Source organism: Excalfactoria chinensis, chromosome 24 (assembly GCF_039878825.1).
Source record: "Excalfactoria chinensis isolate bCotChi1 chromosome 24, bCotChi1.hap2, whole genome shotgun sequence".
In the NCBI taxonomy this organism is placed as follows: domain Eukaryota; kingdom Metazoa; phylum Chordata; class Aves; order Galliformes; family Phasianidae; genus Excalfactoria; species Excalfactoria chinensis.
In genome coordinates, this window is record NC_092848.1 from 840,894 (window position 1) to 866,161 (window position 25,268).

The 25,268-nt window shown below is 54.0% G+C and overlaps 2 protein-coding genes across 3 annotated transcripts; one reads left to right on the forward strand and one right to left on the reverse strand.

Annotated features, from left to right (window-relative positions):
• Positions 1–522: 522 nt before the first annotated feature.
• On the forward strand, positions 523–18,593 carry IKZF3 (IKAROS family zinc finger 3). Of its 2 annotated transcripts, none has more exons than XM_072356616.1 (8): positions 523–555; positions 2,974–3,027; positions 3,271–3,404; positions 8,574–8,832; positions 9,477–9,644; positions 10,953–11,069; positions 14,649–14,765; positions 17,920–18,593. In XM_072356616.1, the coding sequence occupies exons 1-8, from the start codon at positions 525–527 to the stop codon at positions 18,591–18,593; spliced, it is 1,554 nt and encodes a 517-aa protein (XP_072212717.1). In that variant the 5' UTR covers positions 523–524. The 2 variants fall into 2 exon arrangements, with proteins under 2 accessions (XP_072212717.1, XP_072212718.1); XM_072356617.1 differs by having other exon boundaries at positions 3,271–3,381; positions 8,575–8,832.
• Positions 18,594–22,650: 4,057 nt separating this feature from the next.
• RDH8 (retinol dehydrogenase 8) lies at positions 22,651–24,593 on the reverse strand. The gene is made up of 6 exons (XM_072356734.1): positions 24,496–24,593; positions 24,259–24,420; positions 23,980–24,159; positions 23,815–23,908; positions 23,566–23,749; positions 22,651–23,030 (listed from the first exon to the last, which is right to left on the reverse strand). The coding sequence occupies exons 1-6, from the start codon at positions 24,590–24,592 to the stop codon at positions 22,791–22,793; spliced, it is 957 nt and encodes a 318-aa protein (XP_072212835.1). The 5' UTR covers position 24,593; the 3' UTR covers positions 22,651–22,790.
• Between the last annotated feature and the right edge of the window lie 675 nt (positions 24,594–25,268).

The following is a 25,268-nucleotide window of genomic DNA, read 5'->3' on the forward strand; positions in this document are numbered from 1 at the left end:
CTCAGCAGCAGTTCTGCTCTCCGTGGCTTCGTTTCCTCCCTCTTGTAGCTGCAGTTGCTGAAGAAGTCGCTTTGCCTTCCTGTTTTGGTGCTTTTAGGAGCTAACGTGGAAACAGCCCTTTGGGTTTGGGGCTGTGCGTGGGGTGGAGGATCAGCCCGTGTGGCTGAGGTTGTATTCAGGGATGGAATCAGTGTAGAAGGCGGTGTCAAACAGCGTTACCTCCGGCTGTGACAAGTGCTGCACAGCCCTGTTTCCATGGGTCCCGAGTGCTGCTGAGGTCAGTGGGAAATCCGTGAGGAGCACGAGGGGCTGCATTGCTTTGCTCGGTGCGTGGAGGTGGGAGATTTCCTGCAGGGCTGGGGCCGGGCCGGGCTGCTTTCTGTTGATGTGTTGTGCCTTTGGGGAGAGGCCGAGAGGAGGAAGGGGTTGCGTCCGCTCCGTGCTGTGCTCAGAGGGCTGATGGCAAAGGGGATGTAAAAGGACATCAGCTCTGCAGCGCTGTCGGGTCGAGAAGTAAGAAGGCAATGGTGTGGCTCTCACTTGGGAAGCAGAGAGGTAAGGTCGTCCCCGGCTTTTTCAGCTAAAATCCATGTAGATCGTTCTGTTGCTTCTATGGACGGGCCGGGCTGCAGGACGGGGCACTGACGTGGCTGCTCGCTGCGGTGCTTCGCCGCTCCTTTAACGACCGATTTGAATATTCGTGCTCGCTTTGCCTCCTGGCGCAGCGCACGGGAGGATCGAGGACGGCTCTCAGGGGCACAGAAACGGCACTTCTGCTTCCTAACAGAGCTCTGTGCTCGGCTGCAGCCACGGCACCCGGTGTCCTCCCAGTGCCCGGTGCCCACCCTGCGGCTCTCGGACCCCTCTCTACCAGGACCGACGTGCTCTGTGAGTTCCCACCTCGTGTCTTTGGAATGCGGGGGAGAAGTGAAGTGTTTGTGCAGGACTCGGGGATCGCGGCACGTGTGTTCAGAGCTGTGAAGGATTGGGATCGGAGTATCTGAGTTGGGAAAGAGGCCTGAGATTGAGTGTTGATGCTGGGGGTTGAATATGGAGATGCTGCTAAGCCTACGGGGAGCTTCTTCAGGTGAATATAGCACGGGGAAGGAGGGGTGAGTGGATGCTGAGGCTTGAAGTGATGCAAGGACTGGGCTGCTTCTGCACAGAAAGGAGATGCTCCGTGGCGGTTTGTACTCAGGCCTCTTGAGAAGGGCTGTGCTGCCCAGCAGTGCCCGTGGGCAGGGATTTGTGATGGTTTACCATAGATCAGTACACAGAGATGGTCTCAGTGCTGAGCAGAGCACGCAGGGCCCACTCACGGTGCTGAGATGCACCCTCTGCCTTGCTTGCTGAGTCCTGCTGATCACAGCGGGCTGTTAAAGCAGTGCCAGCCAGATAAAGCAGCCAATGGCCCAATGGGGCCCTCTTGCCTAAGCATTGATTATTTCCAGAGCTGGGAGGATTTGTTTAATGAAGTGTCTGTATTATTTGGGTGTGAAGTCAGAATCCACAGCAGGGAGAGCTTTCTCTGTGTGCTGTGCATTGGCTGATGTTTCCATGTCGGTGCTCTGGGTACAGTTGGGCCCATTTGCCTCTCTGCACTTCACGCTTCCTGCTATGGTAAAATGAAACAAAGGCAAATTAGAAGCTTTAAATATGAGGTAATTGGGTATTTCTTATGCGGATGGAGTGAATATTTGAACTTCTTGTTGTCCAGTCCTGTGACTTCTCTTATGACGGAGGTAAAATTCAGGGCTCTAAGAAGAGAGGCTCCATGAAAAGCTTGTACTCGTGCAAGGGCAGGAGGTCTGCTTTAATTATTTCATAGCTGGCAATGTGTCACAACTCATCCACAGCCCCAGGAGCTCGGGCTGCTGATGGTCTGGGTCACTGCAAGGCCCATCCTCACCCCCTCTCCTTTTCTTCCTGCCCTTTGGTGGGAGCTCACGAAGGTTAATGGGAACGACGTGCAGCACAGACTCACACAACAGAACCACTCAGAATGGAGAAGACCATGATGAGCAAATCCAACCCAACCCCCCACCCACACCCCAGCACAGCTCTGAGACCCGCTGCTGAGAAATGGGTGCAGATTGCTCATCTTTAGGGCTGCAGCGGAGCCAAATGAGGAGCTGCGCTGGGTGGATCCGCTTTTGCTTTCCTTGTTGGACAGGTCTGGTTTTGCTCCCTTTGTTGGGCTCATCTGCCCATGCAGCTCTGGGCTGCCCTGTCTGGATATTCCATTTCTCTACACGGAGTTTGTATGTTGACGTTGTGGAGACCACAGACATGTTCCATGTGTGGTGGTGGCACAGATAGATAATAATGAGGTGAATGTGGCTGTGGTTGCCACCTCCTGGCCTAGCTTTTACCTAACTACCAGGAATGGGCTTTGTTCCTCCTGGGGTCACTCCTGGGCTATGTGCAAAGCAGAGGAAAGATGTTCAGATCTGTTAAGGAAAAAGAGAGAGGGAAAGAAGGAGGAAGGAAGCACTGTGAAACAGTGAGGAGGGTGAAGTCTGGAAGCCAGCCTACAGCTGCAGGGCTCTGCGGGCTCCAGCATCCCATGGGATCCCCATCACAGCTCCTAGATGGGAATTGGACTCATGTCAGTGCCAACAGATCTTGGTAGGGCCGCAGGGTCTGTTCCTGGCTATGGAATAGGGGCTGTGGCACTTCCTGGTGCTTTCTGCTCCATCGGTGTCACCTCTTATGGGGCGCAGAGGGGATGAGGGCGAGTTGGTTCTGAGCTACAGACTGTACTGAGAGCAGGAAACGCAGAGCTTCTCAATCGGGACATACATAAACGCCCGTGCACTGAAAGGTGATGATCGTCAGGTAACGATTTGAGTTTTGCTCTTTCAGTTTTGCTTCCAGTGAAGAAGAAAAACGGAGCGCTCAGATTAACAGCCAAACCGGGAGAGCTTTGAGCAACCTGGAGTGGCTCAGGGTGGTTTTCTGTGCCTTTTGCAGATTCAAAGAGCAACATGGACCTCAGCAATCCCCAGGAGCAGCCCAAGGTCTCAGGTACAGCCCCGGGTACTTCCCTTTTGTGTGGAGGGGAATGTGAGGATGAGGACATGGTTACATGATTTGATTTATTAAAGATTTGGTTCCCACCGTGTCTGGGAATCTGGGCAACAAATTCCCTCGATGGAATTGCAGTGGGTGCAGCAATATAAAGAGCAATGCTGGGGGTTGGGGTGATGGCTTGGAAACAGTGCAGCAGAAATAGGCATTTCTTTTCACAGCTTGCTTTGCTTTTTGCAGAGGGACAGGAGGTTCTGGAGGAGTGCGACCTGAGCAAAGGGCAGGAGGTGGAGGGCACGGATAATGCGGAGGAGCTGAAGGAGCACAGTCAGTCCAATGGAGAAGCAGGAGGTACAGTGGGAATGGCACACAGCAGAGGGTGTCGTTTGGCTTTCTGTGCGTGTGGTCGTACTGTGGGAGTGACAAGGAAGGATGTGTTGGGTGTAATAGAAAACAAACAGCTCCTGGACTCGGAGCAGTCCTGCTGGAATTGTTGTGCCTTCGTCCTGCGTGCACACAGGGTGAGGGACCTCAAGTTTCTCCCTTGATCCAGAAGCTCACAGCCTGAACCTGCAGCACTGCTGACATTCCTGCCTGGAATGGATGTGCTGTCCTGGGGGGCAGGCATGAGAGGCTGTTCCAGGCTCTGTTAGTTCCTTGTCAGTCTGATCTAGAGGTTGGCAGCCCTTCCCATGGCAGGGGGATGGAATTGGGTGATCTCGAGGTCCCTTCCAACCCGAACTGTTCTGTGGTTCTGTGATCCAGTGACTTCACGTTGGGCCACAACAAAATGTTTGGGTTTCCAACTTGTCTGTGATTGAAGCTGTGTACATTGCGGCGTCTGGGCCAGTGGGTTCTGCTCCGCTGACCCTAAAAAGGGACATTTCACATTTTTAACTATTGAACGTGGAAAGCGTGAGCCTTTCCTACACCCAGAGGCATCTGATGTTGCCCTCAGATCCCAAAGCACGTAGAGCATTGCCAACTTGTTGACCACCCTACCACTGTTTCATAGAACCACAGACTCTTGGGATCACTGAGGCTGGAGAAGTCCTCCAATATCATCCCATCCAACTGCCCACCTACCACCAATACCTCCCCATGACACCGCATCCCATAATACAACATCTCAATGCTGTGACTCCCTGGGCTCTCACTGCAGCACCTGACTGCTCTTTTGGAGAAGTTTTCCCCTTATATCCAACCACATCAGCTCTGCTTTCCCCTCCTCCATGCTCCATTGCTTCAAACCCTTTCTGGTGCTGCTGAGCATGTGGGCTGTGTTTGTTCTGCACTGCAGCTGCTGGAGGTGGGATGCTGCACAGCCAACACAGAGCAACCCATCCTACAGTGCAACCCTGCGGAAGGGCTCCGGCAGCTGCAAGCAGGAGGTTGTAGTGATGGGGAAATTCAAAGCGTGATGGAAAACGTGCACATAACAATAATAAAAAAGAGCAAAAAAGCAAAAAAAAAAAAGACCTTCTTTTGCCTAGAGGGGATGGAAGCTGCACTGCGGTGCACACGTGTGCGCTCACTGCAGCCCTACCAGCAGCACTCGCTTCCTGTGTCTGCTCAGAGGGCGCTGGGGCAGAGGTGGGGGGGGTTGCTCTGTGTCCCCCATTTCTCTGTGCAGCCCAGAGCCCTTTAGTTGGAAAGAAAAGGTGTTGCATCCCTGGGGACCAAACCCAAGAGTCACCCGGGGACCCAAACCCAAGGCTTTGGTTGCTTTGTGCCTCAGTTCCCCCATCCGATGCTGAAGCTTTTGGGGTGTACCACTGTCAGCTCCCTTCCATGCTTATGAAATGCGACAAAACCAAGCCTCGTGGTGGCTGTGAGGCTGAGGAGGGACACGGGGGGGCTGCACTGAGCTCCCACCGAGCCCTGAGCGCACGCACTTATCAGCCCGGGGAGGAAGCGCCGCGTTTTATCAGCGCATTCCATCTCCGAGCGCTGCGCCCGGGGTTATCTCGCGGCATCAGCGCTGCCGTGCAGCCCTGCGGGGCTCTGCGTGGGGGCACGGAGAAGGGAGGCACCGCGTTGCTGTCAGCCCTGCGCCGGGTGGGAATGCTGCCGGGAGCAGAAGGCAGCGGCCGCCCCTGGGACTGGGGCAGGTGTGGGGCAGAGCAGCGCGTTCTCTCCCCCTGCTGTGTTTGCCCCCCTGTGCACTCGAGGCAGTGATGTGGGGTTGGTTGGTGAGACGCTTTTGGGTGCAGCGCGGGGCAGAATGGGCACTCGGTGTCGTGTGATGGATTGTGAGCTCTTTGCCTCCTTGAAGAGTATTTCCCTTCCGTGTGGGTTTCAGATCAGTCCCCTGTTGTTCACAGAGTCCCAGCACAGTCTGAGTGGGCAGGGACCCATGAGGCCACCCGGCTCACCCCCTGAGCTGGGCAGGGACACCCCCAGCTCTGTCAGAGCACCCCTTAATTTTGGGCTTGGGGTCGGAGTGTGGGGTGCTCTCACTGTGGGGTTACATTTCCCCTTTATTAGCAGTTCCATCCATCCCACGTCAATGTCTCTCAGGAGGAAAGTCCTATAGAAATGCACTTCTGGGTTGGCAAAAAGTTGGTGATGGCTGGGAAATGTCAGTCAGGCAACTGAAGACACAGGTCGGAATGCAGACTCTTAATTAACCCCCCTCTCAGTGTCTGAACAAAGCGCTTTAAGGAGCTGTGGTTGGGTTTGGGCTCAACCCACAGCGCCTCTGAGGTAACAGGCGTTGTTCTACGTCTAAAAGTTGTGTCATCCTTGTAATAATCATACAACAACATAGACCACATTGTGCTTTGACAACTGAAGGACGTGCTTATTAATGAAGTAGCACAACCAAATGCAAGGAAAGTGACGAGCAGCGTTGTTCCACCCCCCTTGAATGTGAAGCCCCCCTTCCTTGCATCCCTCTGCAAGCAGTGGGACGTGGACACGGTGTGACTTTGGGGGCTCCCAAAAGGACTGTGGGTCTGGGAAGGGACAGTCCCTGCATGGCCATGGATCCGTGCAGCTGCTTTGGGGATGAGCTGTAGGTTAATTAATCCCTGACAGAACCACACAGCCTTTACATGCACAGACTCAGCGTCCTGTGCCCCGATCCCAATCCCATCCACAGCTGTCAGCACCCAGTAAACTGTATGTCTGCTTCCACAGTTTGTTTAATTGGCTGCTTAGGAAGTGGCAGTCAAGAAGCGCTTTTCCCTTTTCCCTCTTTTATTTCTTTTCCCTGTAATCTGACAGAACATCTGCACGGCGAGGCGCTCATTATCTCCCAATGGCAGCAGCAAATCAGCAGCACCATTAAAGTGCCACATCGCTGTGATTGAGTCCCTTTGTTCCCCCCGTGGACTTTTTGCACGTGTGGGGGTGTCACAGCGAGGTGTCACAGCGAGGTGTCACCCCCAATGCAGCTCCTTTAGTGGCTCCCAATGCTCCACCTGGTGCTTCTCACTGCACCCCGGCCAACCTTTGCTCCACAGCGGTGCAAACCCTGCACATCTATTTTTCTATATGCGATGCTGTGTTAAGTATAATTAAGGTGTGTGTACATGTGCGTGGGGAGGGGGTCCCTCTGAGCCTTCCTCTCTGATGCAGCCCCTGTTTCTCCCTGTTGTTGGTGCTGCTGGATGGGGCGCACGCAGCGCTGCTCACACGGTGACTCACCTTGCAGCCGCCGCTGCTTTGCGTTGGATTTTTTCCAGACCCCATTGTTTTTACAGCGTTTCAGGTGAAACAAAAATATGACTCTGGAGCCTGTCTTTCATCTTGCAGCCACCTCCCCAGGAAGCGAAACCCCGCGCTCAGCCCTCCTGCCTTTGCTTTGCTGCGTGCCGCTGCTTTCTGCCCCGTGCTGCCCTGAGCTGAGCGTGGTTCTGGCTGCAGCTTTCCTGAGATAACAACCCAGCTCTGTTATTGCTGGGGGGAGCTGTTGTTTTCCCTCCGTTCCTCGCCCCTTTCTGCTTGCTGTTGATTTCCTCTTGCTTAAGAGGGACCAGCCTAGAAATTCCCGATCCCATCGCGATGGGGTGTGTGGGTGGCATGTCGCACCCTTCTCCCCATCTCACAGAGCTTTCTGTGCCTCTGGTGATGCATGGAGATAACGTTGGGGCTGGAGAAGGGCTGTGGTTGTGCCAGACCCCCCCCAGCCCCATGGTTCACTGTGGGCTGACCATACTCCTCCTTGTGTTGTGTTGGAGTTTTCCTCTTTATCTCCATCCTCAGTGATGGAGAAGGGCAGCGGATGCCAGCATCCAGGGGAGCACTCTGAGGGATCTCTCCGAGTTCTCCTCTCTGCTCTGGTTCCTACATGGGATAACACAGCTTCCAGCCACCAGTTCCCTCCATCTTTGTCCCAGTCACCTGAGCATGGCACCAACACCAAGTTTGGAGGAGCAGCTGTTGCCAAAATACGGCTGAAAATGTTGATTTTATGGAAGTATTCATTGCCGGGCTTTTATTTTTCAGCGCTGCTTTTATGTCACCGCCTCCTTTTCGCTGCCACTGCTGTTTGTTCTCAGCATTTGATGTGGTTTATTACTCAGAACCGGAGCTAATACACACTCAGCAGCCCAAGTTCTGCACTTGGAGAAGGGATCAGTGATTCAGCGCCGTGCTGACTGCCCAACCCTCCACTTGACAGAGCAGCAGGCGGCCACGAGAGCGCTGCTTTCACACAGCATGCAATAGATTTGATCTCATGACGCTTCTCCTCACCCAACTTGAGACAGAACTCAAGGCTCAGCCACAGCCTGGACAGAACTGTGGGTGTTAAACAGGATGAAAGCTGCTCCATCAATTGGGAAGGACTGTAATGCTGGTGCTGCGATGCTGGAGTTGATAGGGAAAGGAAATTTGGGCATCATCAACAGTTGGCGCTGTGAGACCCATTTGCTCATAGGTTTACATGGTAAACTACATGGTACCTACTCATAGCCCCGTGTTCTGCTCTGCTCTTGCTGTGAGTTGGCGTGGAGCTTGTCAGATGCTTCTCAAAATCTTGGAGATCTTTGGATTAACCCTGCAATGGCAAACGAAGATTAGAATTAATTGCTTAGGATTAATTGATTAGAATTAATCGAATAGAATGAATTGAAGGGAGTGTTTACCCTGAGATCACTGGAGGTCTTAGCAGAGCAGATGCAGTTCTTGGCCACGCTTGAAGCGCCGCAGGACATTTCCAATGCCATTCTCTGTTCCCACCTTGCAGGAATGCCCCGTGGCTTTAATTCCTGTGGGTTATTCTGGGTTGTACAGATCAGTGCTTCCCTTTGCATCCTGAGCAGCAGCACCCTGTGTGGGTTTTGCACTGCGTGATGCTTTTATCACCTGCAGAAGGAAATAATCCACCAAAGGTACCAACAGGGCTTATCTCAGTGAGGACACGTGGCATGCGGGGATTTGGGTCTGTCTGTGTTTCTTTATCTTGGTGAGGTTAAGCAAAACTCTTGGGGAGATGACTGATAGATGTTTATGTAATTTTTGGTGGGTATTTTATCTAAGATGATCGCTTCCCCCCCTTTCCCCCCCCCCTACTTTTGTGCTCTGTTTTGCCTGCAGATGATGTTAAAGTGAAAAATGAATACGGTGACAGGGAGGAGAGTGCTTTAAGTTCTGAACGCATGGAAACCCCAGAAGAATCCGAAATACCTTACACCTACCCCAGAGAGTACAACGAATATGAAGGCATTAAGCTGGAAAGACACCTGGGCTCCTATGACAACGCCAGGCCAGCGAGTGGGAAGATGACCTGCGATATCTGTGGCTTAGCCTGCATCAGCCTCAATGTCTTGATGGTTCATAAGCGTAGCCACACCGGTAAATATCCCACCTTCTTCTTCAAGACCTAAATACTGAAAGGATGACGGTCTGGGATGCAGAGAGGATGCTGAGGTTGGGCTTTGCTGATTCCCCTCATGGGGATCTCTGGCAAATCACTCACGTTTCTGTGCCTCACTTTACCCACTTAGCCCTATTGGGTCTCCCATGTCACAGCAGCGCACTGGTGAGGCGTATTAAGGATTTTGGATGAAAGGCACTGTGTCATTGAAGTATTTCAGCCCCAACACAAGGGTTAGATGGTTTCTGTGCTGCCATTTCCAGTCTGTGTGCTGTGCTTCTCTGTGTGCTGTTCTCGCGCAACAAACCAACGAGCATCTTCGGTTCTGAGCTGCAAGATTAAGAGTTCTTCTTTTCGTTCTCAAAGTTGCTGGCTTGTTGGAATCAGCCTCCTCCAGACCACTCCTTTCCATGGAAAACCTGTGCAGTGGTTTCCATACGTGTGTTATGAGAAGCTCTGACACCAGAGCTGCACCCAACTCCCACTGAAGCCAGCGGAAGGGCTGTGTGTTTCTGTAGACAGAAATTGATCTCATTCTTTCCCCTTCCAAAAAGGAAAGGGTACGAGGACGGCGCGATACCCACATAACCATTAAATGTCCTTTTTTGTATGTCATTTTAAGGTGAGCGGCCATTCCAGTGTAATCAGTGCGGAGCTTCCTTTACTCAGAAGGGTAACCTCCTCCGCCACATTAAGCTACATACAGGGGAAAAACCTTTTAAATGTCATCTTTGCAGTTATGCCTGCCAGAGGAGGGATGCGCTAACGGGTCACTTAAGGACACATTCTGGTAAGTGACTTCAAAGGCACTTCATGTGTTTCAGATGTGTGTCACCAGGACACGGCGTGCAGAGAATAGTCAGCAAAGTCTGCGCAACCAAAGTGGTTTTCAGGAGCTGGCAAAGAGCAGTGACTGCTCCCTGCCATGGGACCCAATGGGACCCAATGGGACTCAATGGGACTCAGTGGGACCCAACTGAATCCAGTGAGACTCAGTGGGTCTTAGAGAGACCCAATGGAGCTCACTGGGACTTGGTGAGACCCAATGGAACCCAGTGAGACTCAAGAGGACTTGGTAGGACTCAGTGGAACCCAGTGAGACTCAATGGGACCCAATGGAACCCAATGGGATCCAATGGAACCCAGTGGGGCCATCCTGGGACTTGACTCTCCCCCAGATGTGCTCCAACACCTGTAGGAGCAGAACCAAAGGCAGCGTTGATGCCGGTAGCACCTCGGTGCTGGGTAGTGCCTTTCATCTGAACTTCTTAACCTGCTCCACAATTGCAGTGTGATCCCTCGGGTTTGGTGTAGGGCGTTGTGTCCATTGCACAGGTGGGAGAAATGGAGGCACAGAGCTGAGGTGACACGAAGAACCAGCTGGGTAGAAATGGATGAATTCTTCCAATTCTTTAAGAGCCAGACCACGCTGCTCTTTGATTTCCTGCCTTATAAGGGGGCCCAGAAAGACAGCAGATGTTCTAAATGATAGATATTATCTCTGCACAGAGCTGCATAGGAAAAGTAAAAACCCAAACCTCACAAAGAATCAAAGCTGAAATTAAGATTTACCTGATGTGAGTGAATGAGATGGGTCTGGCCAAGAGCCAGAGAGCGGTTGTTGTCACCGTACCCCCACAGCACATTGTGCTCCCAGCACAGCATAAAGAAAGTGAACTAGGAACATGATGTGCTTTCCGATAAGGTCATTTGGAAATGAACTGAACCCACACATGGTTTTGTTTTGGTCTCATTTTTATCACTTTTGTGAAATCCTTAAAGAATTCAGTGCAGACGGAGCAATGCTGGGCAGGTGGGATGTAGCAGCGTGTTGCTGTTCTGCACCAGGGAGGTGATGCTGAGTGGAGCTGCCAGCTCAGGTCAGCCCTTAGGGAGCTTAGGGATGAGAAGAGCTTTGCAGGAGCCCTAATATAACCCCAGTAATGCCAATTTTATGGCAGTTTCCATGCTCATAAGCCCAACAGGAATGTAAAGCATTCTCCACGTGCCAAGTATTAGCTTGCCAGCAGCAATACACCTGAATGCTGGGGTGGCTGGGTGTTCCTGCAGGTATTTCACTCTCCCTTCTGTTTCACAGTGGAGAAGCCCTACAAGTGTGAGTTCTGTGGCCGGAGCTACAAGCAGAGGAGCTCTCTGGAGGAGCACAAGGAGCGATGCCGCACGTACCTGCAGAACACCGGCGGGTGTGAGCCAGGTGAGTGCCTCGCATGGCTGGCTGGGCTCTTCTCTCTCTTCCTGCACATCATTCTGCTACTTACAAACAGGGTGGCTGGTGAGATGTCAGCTCGTGGCTTTGCTCCAATGGCTTCTAGGAACTCAGGGGTGCAGTGTCTCCCAATGGGTTCGGTTCAGCGCACCCCTGGGAGGTCAGCAGCAGAACGCTTTCCTTGGAATCACTGTTTCTAATGTCACAATGGCTTTGAATACAACTAAAACACCTTCCAGGCAGCGTTTCTGTAGGTGACACATTTAGAGGGACGGCACTGTTAAAGAAGGCCGCCTCATGGTAACCCAGAAGTTGTGCTCACTCGTGCAGTTGTGCAGCAGAACTCAGGCAGGGCTCATCCCAAGCTGTGTCCAAATAACCCACAGCAATCTGGTGGCAACTCCATGCGATGAGGATCCATACCCCATGCAGGGAAGGTCTGCATGTCATGCACTGATAAACCACCCTGAAGAAGCTATGGTTGAACAGGGCTCATGGAGCTGCCTCTTTCCAGCAAGCAATCATTGCTTTACAGCATCAGTCAAAGGAGCTGGCTGTGTGAGCGTCAGCAAGTTTTGGTTTTCATGAGAACTTGTGCATGCTGCGACTGTGGTTTTGTGTTACAGTACACACTGTCACGATGGCAATCACCCCGAGGTGTCCACCGCGGGAAAATGGAAAACATGATACCACCCTCCATCTCTGCTTTTACACCATTCTCATGGCTCGCATTCATTTCAGAATAGCAGCTCCTATCCACAGCCTGCAGCGCGTGGCAGCGCCTCAAAGTGGTCGCAGAGGAAACGTTGAGTTTCCAGCACACGACGTGGCTGTGCTCTCTCAGCCCTCCTGGAAACACAAGGCAGGGTTTCTCATGGAGAAAGAACAGGAACTCCCATCCTGCTGAGGCCTTTTCTTTGCGTTCAGTTTTCCGCTGTCGGCATCGCGGAGCAGAGGGGAACCTCGGCGGGTTGGTTGGTGCTTCTGAGTTATTTTTCCCCTCCCAAAGAGGAGCACTTTGTGCTCATTTCTAACATCGCTTTCAGACTTTGGACCCTTTTCCCATTGCCCCCATTGCATTTCTCCCTTCCCACACGAAGCCATCTCTGTGTGCTGCTGCCCATATAACCAAAACACCACCAAGCGCCAGCAGTGCCGTTCCCATCCTGCTTGCTTTTTAACACGAGGTTTGCACGTTCCTGGCCCAGCAGCATGGAAACACCTCTGAAGAGCAGCTTCATGCAGCAGCATTGCTCGAGCACCGCTCGGGCCCTGATAATGATCTCTGGTTGCGTTGTTCTCATTGCACAATAACCCGCCTCGGCTCCACTCTCCATTATTTAGTGACCACACTGAGAAGAGGCAGGAAGCAATGCCTCTAATTCGAGCTCAGCTTTGTGCTTGAGGCTTTTGAATACAATGCCCACACGTTCTAAAAATGACACTCGCATTTATGGGGTGAGAGAAACCACGCTATGGAAACAGCACACTATGGGAGAGGTGCTGCTGTCCGTGCTCTGCACAGCGACCGGAGCTGGGGAAGGGGGGGATGTTGTTTGCAGAGGTTCTTGCAGCATCTGTAGAGATGCTGCTGTTTTCTGGCTGTGCTGTTGGACCATTCAGCTTGCAGGGTGTTCCTACACCATGTTCTGAAATGGGCTGAGTGCTTCAGGGCTTTGGGGTTGCTTTCTGACTGCTCAGCTCTGTGTGTAACTGTGAGCAAAGCTCTCAGTGTTACTCTTTGCCAGTCAAACCTGAAATTTATAGTTAGACGTGTGTTTGAATTCGATAATGAGTTCTTTAAATCGGGGTTGGAGTTGGAGTGGGATCTCCTGCTGGGTATGGGCATGGCAGGAGAAAAGCACATGAAGAAACAGCAGGCGTTAGCGTGTCCTTATCCATGGCAGGTGTGGATTTGCTTTGAAAGAAGTAATGGTTATGAATGACTCGGCATCACGACAGAATCACAGTAGGATCTGACTGGGCTGGGGAAGCTCAGATCATGAGCTGTTATCTGTAGGTAACCCGGAGTGCTCAGAAGGGATCAGACCATTTGTGGAGCAGAAGCTCCAGAATTAAAAGCCCCACAAGGTGCTGCTGCCCCGGCTCTCCTGACTCATCACAGGAGTTGGCAGCAACGTGCATGAGCCAGGAGCTGCACAAACATCACCGACCCGTTCTGGCTGAGGTTTGGTGAGTCACGCTTTGTGCTGCCTGAAACCCATCTGATACCAGCTGCAGTCACAATAAACACGTGAGGAGGGGCTGGGAGGTCTGTAGGGAAGTGCAGCACGCGGAGCTATGGAAGGGTGGTGGTGCACCTTTGAGCTGAGCAAACTGTAATTTAAGCTCAGCACTAAATAGAACTGCGCTTAGCAGGACTGAGGTGACAGCAGTGTTTAAATCACTGCTCTCTGGCACTGCTTCTCTCTCACGTAGCTGATGCTACATGTGTTTCAGGTATCTCTGTGCTCCACCAGGAGCCAGTATTCCTACCTTGGTATTGCCTTGGGAAAGCAAATTGCTCTTCCCAGTTCTCCTTAGGCAGCAAACCCCAAAAGGAAGGGACAAGCTCTGTAAAGGCATCCAGCTGACACTGCTGTGGTCCCTAACACTGCAGCCCTCCGTGCTCCTTTAATAGCAAAGCAGCAGCACCGATACCCGTTGGTTTTGGGGGGTGAAGCTGCAGCAGTTATGCTCGTTATTAGTTGGGCAGTTGTGAGATGAGGTGGCAGCGTGGCTGACCCCGCTGTGATGCTCTGCAGCTGTTTCCCTGAGGCAGTGGGCACTGGAGGAGAGCTCTGGGGAATAGGAGGATCCTCAGGGCATCCCGTGGTCCAAGGACTGTGGTCCAGAGACACCCCATGGCCAAGGCTCAAGGGAGGGATCCCAGAGCACATGTGCACTTCTCTGAGCTCTGAGCTTCAAAGTCTGGGAGCTTTGAATAGGCTTTAAAACACCAAATGCTTTCAAATGTGCCAAAGAAGAGAGAGTTCTCAAGGAGCTGATGGGGAGAAGAGATGGAGCAGGGAGGATGCTTGAAAAGAAGGGCTGTAAGGAATCGTGGCAGGTTGTATGAGCTCAGTGGGACACTGCAGAGTTCTTCAGCTTCGTGAGAAGGCAGTGAGTGATCTCTGGAGTGGGGCTGAGCGCTGGGTGGGAGCCCAGGCTGGTTCTGCAGGTGTCTGCAGCTCTTACTCAAAGCAAAAAGGCCAACAGAGCTCCGGCTCCAGCAGCGCGATGTGATGCTCTGCAGCCGCCCGTCCAGCCCGCTGGGCTCACGCTTCCCTTTGCTTTGGTTTTGCACAGCGCTGTCTGTGCTCAGTGCTGCTCCCGCTGACCGCAGCGGTGCCCACCGCACAGAGAGCAGCAGCGACCGAAAAAGCAACGACCCACCTTAACAACAGACCTCCAAACTGTTTCCTGCTCATGACTGGGGTGAACTCCGGAGATTAAACCCTTCACTTCTTCCTTTTATTTTTTTTTTCTTTTTCTTTTTCCCTTTTCACACATTTTTGTCTTGTTTTTTCTTCTTCTTCTTCTTCCTTTTTGCCTTTTCCAACCCAGCCAACGCGGAGGCAAGGCACATCAAGGCTGAGATGGGGACCGAGAGAGCCCTGGTGCTGGACAGGCTGGCGAGCAACGTGGCAAAGAGAAAAAGCTCCATGCCCCAGAAATTCATTGGTAAGAACAAAAACCTTCTCGTGTGCAACTGCTGAGCCTGCAGAGGTGGGCAGCAGCCCATGGTGAGGTCCTCTGTGCTCTGCCAGTGTCCTCCCCAAGCTCACAGCCCAACAGAAGGGGGTAGACAAAGCAGCAGCCGTTTTCTCACGTGGTTTGAGCTATTTGCTGTAGATCTTGGGTTTAAAAGACTCTATTCTCTGGATGCTTGAGAACTGCTGCTGTTGTGCTTTGTACCTACTTGTGCAGCAGTTTCTACCTCACAAGCTCCCATGTTCTGTGCTCTGTATTTGTGCGTTTGTGGAATGTTCTCTGCTGGGTTCTTTCTAGGTGGAGAGTCGGTGCTGTTGGGGGCAATAGGATTCTTGCTGCATGCACATGCAGGATGAGGCCCAGAGACGGAAAGGCATGAATTCTCTGTTAGTCAACTGCTGAGCTTCAACATGGTTAAAAAGAATATCAAGCCCTTTTTTGTGGTCACTTAAGCTGCAGGATGTTTCCATAGAGTTCTCTTTGCATTTAATTCTATATGATCACGCTTGCACCCTGGGCTCCTGAATGCAGGACTGGCAGGTTGCGTCAGCGATCCCCTTGGCTGTCTCATGTTGTTAATTTCATTTGATTCTAGGAAAGGAAGATGCAGTTCTTGTGTCCTAAACAGAGAGCTGACTTAGGAGCTCTATAGCTGGGGATGGGTGAGGTTAGGTTCAGGGATAGGGTCAGGGTTAGGGTTAAGGTTAAGATGAGGTTTAGGGTCAGAGTTAGCACTGGGCTTTCAGTGTTTGTAAAGGTTGCTCACGTTTATTCAGACATCTCAACATGCATTTTAGATGTCACCTCTTAGCGCAGAGGTGAAGCAGCTCCAGCTCATGTTGTCTGAGTGCCTTTGGGTACTTAATGCTGAATCTGTTGGCTGGGAATCGGACCTCAGATGTCACTCTGTGATTCAAAACATTAATGCAAATGTTTTTGAAAACCTTCAGCTTCCTTTTTCTAATGCTGAGTTCAGCTCCAGCCCGTTGTGTTTCACCATTGCTATCAGTTCAGTCTGCACGCATCGCATTGCACACAGCCGCTGCTGCAGCCACTTGTAGAACAACCTGGGTTGGAAGGGCCCCGTAGGGATCACTGAGACCAAGGGCTGCATGAAGCATGCTGCTGATTTGTTCTGCAGGCATCTTGGGCGGAACGGGCCCTTGTTTTGCATTGGGCTGTCACCATATCATATTGAGTGGGAGGAAAAAAAACCTTCCTTATGACTTGGGGTCTCTGCAGCAGGCCCTATAAGCATGAGGAATCTTGTCTGCTATGATGATTTTGCTTCGTAACTCCAGTGGCACAAATAGGAGCTTCAAATGAGGAGATGGGCAGCAGAGCGTGTTCTCTGCACCGTGCCCTCCTTCAAAGGCCTTTGCAAAGACGTTGGCCTCAGCCTTTCCTGGAGCTGTGAAGGAAGAAGGGTTTAATGGAAGCTTTATCGTTCTGTGTTTCACATCTTGCTGTAGATTTCCACTTTTCACTGAGCCGCACCTAAAGTTGACCCAAATCAACACCAGCAGCGCAGCTGATGCCTTTCTGCCCGTTCCCACCATCCGAGCATCTGCTCATAGACCTCTGCTTCCTCCTTTGCAAAACCAGCCTTTCCCCGAGACCATTGGCTCGGATGTTTCTCATGGTGGTGGAGGTGCACAGAGCTGATGAGAAGTGGGCAGCCCTGCTTAGCGCGGCAGGAAGCCGCTGCCCTCCCTGTTCCCAGTGTCCACACCTCATCTCATTGCAAGAACCGAAGTGTGTTTTAGAGCGAGCACAGCAGACGTGTCATCTGCTACGGCTCAAGTGTGAATTCTGATGGGGATGCTCAGCTCCCCGCTGGCTGCTCTGTAAACCAACAGGGTCTCCCATGCATTCAACCTTCAATTTGGCTGCTTGCAACAACTCTGTGGCGCTTCCTGTGGCAGCTTAACTCAGACTAATGCATTCAGTTTCCCACCCTGCAAAGGTAAAACATCCCAACGTTGGGCACAACGTGACCCATCCCATCACCTTTCCCTGTTCTTTGCTCTCACTTTGCTCTCCAAATCTATAGGGAGTTCTGTGTATTTTTGCTTCTGCCACACACGTGTGTATGTGTGTGTGTGTGTTGGGGTTTTTTTTCTTTCACTCTTTTCACATCTCACTTGCCCGGAACTGCTCTATGAGTCACCCAAATGTGCTATATCACTTTGTTGCCTTCTGTGTGAAGATGGATCACAGGTTGGCTGAGGGCTGGAAGCAGTTACTCTTGTGGTTCTTTAACCTTTCTGAGTGTTTTATAAGAGAAACGTGAGCTCCTGGTTTTCTGCAGTGAAACCTGAAGAGTTTCATACACATTGAGTCATGGTGTTGACAGGTGACTGATAAACATCTGCACTTCTCCAGTTACCGTAACTAAGAGATTTAGTGGATCTGATGCTTGAAAGCCTCTCGCACATGAAGCACTTCATCCTTCTTATTTTTTGTTGCTGTTGAGTGAACGATTCTGTTTCACGTAACCGCAGAATTCAGTTAGTTATTTCTAGATACTCATCAAAAAAGGGACTCGAGCTCTTCTGGGTGCAGTTTTCTCCCCTCTTTGCACCTGGTGCTGAGGCTCTGCTGTGTTGCCCACGCCACCCATGGCCCCTCCTGGAGACCAGGGTTGGGGTTGCACTCAAATCCCAAATGCCAACCCAAGATCTCACAAAGCTCCATCGCACCCAGAGAGGGGACACATCTTTTCCCTCTTTTGCTCACCCTGCATTGGGTTCTACATATTCTACAGATGCTGTGTCCATGTAGATAACTGTTGGATGTCTGAAAGCCTCTGTTGAGGTCGAAGACAACAGGACAGGCTGTGATAGTCAGCAGGTAATGGAGGATATGGATTTCATTGCCTAACGACGTGTTAACGTCTAACGACAGGTAAAGAAAGACTGTTGGGTGGGTGCAGAGTAATGTGGGCTGCATCCAGTCTCTGTTGGTGTTGATGTGAGAAGACCTGCACAAGATGTTCTCCATTTTTGCAGCAGATTTTTCATTCCCTTTTGCTTCCCGGAGACTGCAGCCCTCTGGAGGAGCACCGCAGATCTTCCATACCACCATCACCCCCTGCTAACGTGATGCATCTCCTCTCCCGCAGGTGAGAAACGTCACAGCTTTGACGTCAATTACAACTCATCCTTCGTCTACGAGAAGGAAGGCGACATCGTGCCGGGCCGCATGATGGACCAAGCCATCAACAACGCCATCTCCTTCCTGGGGGCCGAAGCCCTGCGCCCTTTGGTTCAGACCCCCCCGGCGCCCACCCCCGAGATGGTCCCCGTCATCAGCACGCTGTACCCCATCGCTCTGCCCCGTGCCGACGTGCCCAACGGCAGCGATGAGAAGAGCCACGTCCCGCTGCGGGAGCGCGCCCTGTCCCCCAACAACAGCGGCCACGACTCCACGGACACAGACAGCAACCACGAGGAGCGGCCCAACCCCCCCTTCCCTCAGGGTCCGGTGCTCCCCATGCCCCGTAATGGCCTGCCAGCCCTGAAGGATTTCCCCCGGCCCTACGACATCATCAAACCGCCGGCCGTGTGCCCGCGCGACGCCTTCAAGGTCATCAACAAGGAAGGGGAGGCCATCGGCGCGTACCGCTGCGACCACTGCCGAGTGCTCTTTTTGGATTACGTGATGTTCACCATCCACATGGGCTGCCACGGCTTCCGTGACCCCTTTGAGTGCAACGTCTGCGGGTACCGCAGCCATGACCGGTACGAGTTCTCCTCGCACATCGCGCGCGGGGAGCACCGCGTGCTGCTCAAATAGGTGGGCATCTCCCAGGGCATCAGAGGAAGGGAACCCACCTGGGCTTAAAGGGCTCAAACAAACATCATCCTGTGTTTTTCTATGCCCGTTTTGAGTGCCGAAAGGCGATGACGCCTTTATGTTTTCTATTATTCTTTTTAATAAGATTACTCCGTGTTTTGTAGCATCCATGCCTAGCTGCTGTGCTGAGTGGTACTGTATGATTACCAGAGGCACAGACCAGTTTTTATATGAACTTGATGAAAATTAAGAGTGTTTTTCTTTATTTTTTTAACGTGCCTTTGTTTTCATGGTGTGTGCTTTAACGGCGCAAAAGGCTTTCGTTCCCTGCTGCCATCCGCTCTGCTTGGTCAGACGTATAGGAAGAACTTGTTCTTGCTGTCACAGCCCTGATGGTCTTATCACCAAAACACAGAAATATTCACCTGGGAGGGATCATGCATTCATTTATAGAGGTTTTCCCTGGGTCTGAAGCGCACACAGTCCCATCCTGTGCCCTCCGTGTCCCCATGGCCACCAATCACAGAGCCACCCATCCTACAGCAGCACCAGGAGATCTCAGCACTGTATGTGGGGGTGTGCAGCCCCATCGCGCCGTCTGGTTGGACGTGGGGATCTCCCTGGGGGTGGAAGGTGCTGCTTTGCAACACGAGCATCGGCGATGACTCTGAAGATGGTTCATAACACGGTTCTTCTCATCTAATCACTGCTCTGCAGCTGTGTCATTAGTCACGGTGTGGGAGATTGGTGTGATAACGGTTCTGCTGAGCGTGGTTATTCCTGGCAAAGTGTTTCTGCATGGGCAGGATGTGTTCCCGTGGGCTTTTTGTGTCCCCTATGCGGCTCCATACCAACGCTGCTTTGGTCTTTGTCAGTGTGATATCTGCGGTGGTCCATCTGCAAAGGGGGTCGGGGTGCAGAGCTCCAGAAGGAAGGTATTTGGTCAGAAATACCTGGTTTGATTCTGCCCTTGGCCTTGCTCTGTTCCTTCGGTGCTGCCTCCCTCAAGCTCAAGGTACAGAGTGGGAATTCTGTTCATTTTTTTCCCCACTAATCACAGAATCATTTCAGTTGGAAAAGACCTCGGAGATCATTGAGTCCAAGCCAAGGCCACGTCCCAGGAAGGACAGATCAGCTGCCTTGCAGAGCACTGCAGGAGCACGAGATCCTGCTTATCCATGGCGCTAAGGAAGGAGAATTGATGCTTCATGCTTGGGAAGGCTCAGATCAGTCCCTACTTTGGCCATTGCTCTGCTCAGCACCCATTCCCTCATGCTGCTCCATGGGGACGCAGTGGTTCCCTGCACGCTGATCCTCGTGTAGCAAAAAGCACCTCTCCATTCCAACAGGGAGCAGCACAGATTGCAGAGCGCGTATCACACCGCTTTCCTTCTCACATCACCACTGAATCCTGGAATACACCTCAGTTGCCCTTCGTTCCCCTCCAGGCAGGACCACATGCAGCCCACAACCTTGGGAGCTCAGCTGGAGCAGCGCTGTGGGTTCTGTGGGGCTCAGGAGGAGCCCAAAGGCACCGTTTCCCACTACGGCACCGTTGTGTTGTTGTGCTCTCAGGGCAGGGTGCTCGTTTCGGTTCAGCCTTCGCTGCCTGGCGTTCATGAGTGGTTGCTCATTGCTGTTGAACAATGACATATTGTGGAACTTTGACCCAGTCATCTATTAAAAATGGTGTGTACCTCCACGTGTACCATTTCTCTGCTCTGTCCGGGAAAAAAGGATAAAACATGACACTGAAACAGACTGAGCAGAGCGTGGGCAGCTGGGATCGCCTTCCCTTGCATGTCCCGCAGCACCAGGGCTGTCCCTGCCTCAGCTCCTCCCTACTGAAGTGCTGCTTTAATGCGTAAAACCCCCTCTGCCCACACCCAAAGGCCCTTAGAAGCCCCAGATGTTCAGTTGGTGTTATGACAGAGAGATCCCTATCGCCTGCTGTGCTGTGATAGAGCAGAGGGGAACTCGTTTCCCTCATTGTGTTGAAACTCACTCCGTGGTGCATGAAATGTCCCCTCCAGCTGTGGGGCTGTGCCTGGGAGGTGAGTGGGGCCACAGCACATCACCTTGTGGGTCTCTACTCTCCGGTGTCTCCCCAGGACCCACTGCTTTGTGCTGCCCCACTGTGACCTTCCCAGCTCCCCAAAGCCATGGGGCAATGGGATTTGAGCCCAGCCCTGTGTTGTCTCTGGAGTGAAGCCATGTGCACAGTGCAGTGGTGGGGGCAGTGGGTACATGTCCTTCCCTGTGCCCCCATTGCTGCCCCAGTGCCAGCAGGGTTATATCTGGCCCCACATTTGCATTGCGGCGAGCCAGTGCACCTGGGCCACCAGTGCAGCCCTCGGGAGAGTGAGGGCACTGGGGGCTGGGGAGGGGGGGGGGGCTGGCAATTGTCACACATGGGGACAGGAAAGTCCCGGCAGGCGCTTGTTTATAGCAGAGCTGTTCCCCCTGGGGCACGGCCTGCACCCGGGGAGCTCATGCAGGGTGGGGAAGATGCTCCTTAACCCTGACTTTGTCTCCCCAGCTGTGCACCCCATGGCAGCTCCCCATCTCCCCTTCCTGCTGCTTGGTTCCCATTTCCTACAGCAGCTGGAGGGGAAGCTGATGGACACCCCCAGCTCTGCGGCATCGGGGCTCATCCATCCCCATGCCCTGAGCTTCACTGCTGCTCCCATCAGGCTGGGGGCACTGTGGGGGCCCTGCCCTCCCCCTGCCCCATTCCTCATGGTTGTGGCTCCGTTCTGGGGGCCCCCCCTTGCTGTTCCCCCCCCGTCTCTGCCCCCTGGAGCGGAGAAAGTTAGTCAAATCTTCATAAACCACAGCGGGGGGGTGGTGGCGGGGGGGGGGGGGGATGTGTCTGCATCGCAGGCTTTGATGTCACCCCTGCAGTCCCACAGGTGCTGCTCAGTTGCCATAGCCCCAGGGCAAGGCGGGGGGGGGGGGGGAGGGAGGGGTTGCTTTTGTCCCCATGGCTGCTTTGTCATTGACTTGTGCAAGACACGAGGGGAATCATGCAAAAATATTTCCTTCTCCATCCTGTCCCCAAAGCACCCAGAGCAAACAGGGGTGGGGAGGCCACGTGTGTGGCACGGGCAAGGGCACGGTGCTGGTGCAATGGAGCACAGTGTGGGTGCATGGGGTGCAGTGTTGGGAGCATGGGGCACAGCGTTGGTCCATGGGGTCAGCGCTGCAGCTGCCATCAATTGCTTGTGCATGGGGTGGGGGTCCTGGGGGGACTTCACCGTGGGCCCTGAGGCAGTGCCAGCAGCGCATCCCTGCAGCAGGAAGTGCAGTGGGAGCCAGGAAGGTTTCTGAGAAGCAGTGCTGACCTGTGCCGGGCCTCCCTGTGGTTTCCCCCTGCTCTCACCTCCCAGCTCAGTCACGCCACACACACACACAGCAGTGCGCAGCTCAGGAGGGGCAGCTCTGGTTTCTCCCCCCCACCAGCCCCCCTCTGGGAGCCCCTGGGTGATGTGGGGTGTTGGGACCCCCTGGTACATCAAGCAGCCCCTGCTCCTGGTGCTTGGTTTGTGTCTGTCCAGCACCCATTGCACCCAGCACTCATCCTGTCATGCACTCTGTGTTCAGAGTTCCCTACCAACCCCTGCACCGTGCACCTACCCTGCACCCTGGGGACTCCATGTTCACCCCGTGCACCCAGCTCCCATTTATACCCCAGAGCTCCTGCACCAGTGTTGCAGCTGATCCTGCAGTGCTCTGTGTCCCCTCCGTGCTGCCCTGGTGTTGTGTGGCTCCTCATGGAGCTGGAGGGGAAGCACATTGCTGACCAAGCCAATATATTGCCAGCTGGGTGCACTGCTGACCTGTTGCATTGCTGCTAGCCTGTACATTGCTAACCCAGTGCATTTCCAGCCCCACATCAGAGGCTCGGAGAAGGAAGCCAAGGGGGCTGTGGGACTGCACGCCCATGGATGGAGGAGCAGGGGGGGGGGGGAATGATGCAGCTGACAGCCCTTCCCATCCCTGTCACGGCCGCTGCGCTCTCGGAGGAAGCCGCTGCTCTCTTTCACCCGGCGCTGTTAAAAATACCTCTCCCGATTTTAATACCGCTGCTATTTCAGGCTGGGAGCAGGAAGTGAAACCACACGGCTCCCAGCCCCGCTCACCCCTCGCAGCCCCCTGGGCCACCCTTGGCTGAACCCCATCCAGAGTTAAACGAGTCTATTTGAAGCCCAGCAGCCGGGCGCCAGCTTTCACCTTCTGGGCTTTCCAGCGCAGCAGGCGGATGGCGCGCAGCCCGAGCCGCAGCACGGCGCCGTATTTGAACACCAGTTTGTAGAAGGCCTCGGTCATCAGAGCACCGCTGGGGTCGGCGTGTTTCAGGGCAGCCATCGGGGTGTACGCCGCGTTGGTTTGGTGCCGGAAGGGCGGACGGACCGCCTCGATCACCCGCAGTGTGTGCTGCACGTGAGGACATCACGGTCCCCTTCCTGCCCCCATCCCCACCTCCAGCCCCACTCCCAGCCCTTCATATCGATCCCATCATCTCCATCCCCGTCCTTATTTCTACACCATTCCCATTCTCATCCCCATTCTATTCCCACTCTCATCTGCATCATCTCCATCCTATCCCCATCCCGTTTCCATCCCCACCGCATCCCTATTCCCATCTCACTCCCATCTACATCTCTATATCATTTCCATTCCCATCCTCATCCCCATCATTCACAGTCCTACTCTATCACTATCCCATTCCCACCCAAATTTCCATTCCAATTCCCATTCTCATCCCCATCTCCATCCCACCACCACCCATCCTCAACACATCCCCATCCCATCCCCATTCCTATCCCCATCCCAACCCCACTTTGGGGGGTTTGGGGCAGCAGGAGGAAGGATTCAACACAGGAGATGCCAGAGCCCAATTGCTGCTCCTCATTAGTGCTAATTGAGCTCTCCTGCCTCCTCACATCCCACCCTGCAGCTCTGCCATCACCTCTGCGATGTCCTCAGGGCTCTGCCCCAGGCTGGCAAAGACATCCCTGGAGTTCTTCAGGTAGAGGTCGGTGAAGATGGCGGCGGTCTCAGGGTCGGTCTGTGAGTAGTCGGCGCGCTCAGCCTCCTCGTACACTTTGGCCTCAAACTCGGTGGTCACCGGCCCCGGCTCCACCAGGCTGATGCTGCAGGGGAGGATGCTGAGAAGGATGGTAGCTGAGCCCCCCCACCCCCTCAGCCCCACACTCACGCCACGTTGAAGCGCAGCGCCTGCACCACCAGGCTCTCACAGAAGCCCTCCACAGCGAACTTAGAGGCAGCATAGACGTCATTGAAGACGATGCCTGGGTGAAGAATGGTGATCAGGGGTGTGCAGGGTGAGGACCCCCCCCCAGCGCCCCATCCCCCCCAGTACCCTGCAGCCCCATCACACTGCTGATGACCACGATGTGGCCGCTGCGACGACGCTTCATGTCAGGCAAAACCTCCTTCACCAGACGCACCAGCCCAAAGAAGTTGGTGTCCATCAGCCCCTGCATGGCCGCCAGGCTCTGGCACTCCAGTGGCCCAATCATCCCCACGCCGGCGTTGCTGACTGTAGGGTTGTCATAGTTTTGTTTGGGATGTCCCTGGTGCACAGAGTATCCCTCAGCCTGGGCTCCGTGCTGCAGGGCCACACAGGGATGTGGCTCACCCAGAACATCAACGTGGCGCCCGGGGATGCTGTCGAGGCAGGCGCGGATGGACGCCTCATCACACACATCCAGCTGCTTCACCTCCAGCGTCCGGCCCAGCGCTGACCCCGCTGCCTCCACCAGCGCTCCGCTGCGGGACACGTTCCTCACCGTGGCGATGACTGAGGGGGGGGCACAGGAAGGATCAGCCCCCCTCCCTCCCCATTTGCACCACCGGGACCCCCAGCTCTGCTCACCTCGGAAGCGGCGCTGCTTGTCCCGTGCCAGGCGCACCGCCAGCGCCAGCCCGATGCCGGATGAGCAGCCGGTGATCAGCACGGTGCGGGGAGCCATGGCCACGGCCTCACCACCCACCCCATGGCTTTAATAGCTACTGGCCCCAAATCCCAGCTCTAATCCCCCCTCCCCGCTAATCCTCCCCAGCTCTGGGATTTATGGGGCCGCGTGGCTGAGCTGCACGTGGTGCACAGAGGGGCCTTTGTGCGGCACCGGGGGGCACTGCGGGGACGTGGCAGTGTGGGGGTGCTGCTGCCATGCAATGGGGCCGACCCCCCCGGCCTGGTATGAGGATGGCTTTGGAAAGGGGAGAAACGGGAGCTCTGAAAAAATAACGTTTATTCTCACTTTGTATAAAACACATCACAGTTCGACTGGCCTTGGGTTGGGGAAGGGGGGGGTCATGGGGAGATGTGGTGGGGACCCCAAGCCCCGCATCCTCCTGATGGGGAGGGGAGCATCTCCATGAGCCCCCTGGAGATGGGGATGAGGGTCTGCAGCCATCACCCCATGAGAAGGAGGGGCTGGCGCTGGGGGGGGACAAAGTGCAAGAGTGTGAGGGGCCACAGCAGTGGGGTGTGGGGTGAGCCCCCCTCGCCCCTCCTGCGCTCACTGCTACGAGTGGTGCCCTGGTGTGCTGGCAGGGCCGTGCCGTGCCATGTTGGCTGTGCCGAGCTCTGCCAACCTACGCCAGCAATGCATGGTGCCAAGCTGTGCCAATTTCTGCCAGCAA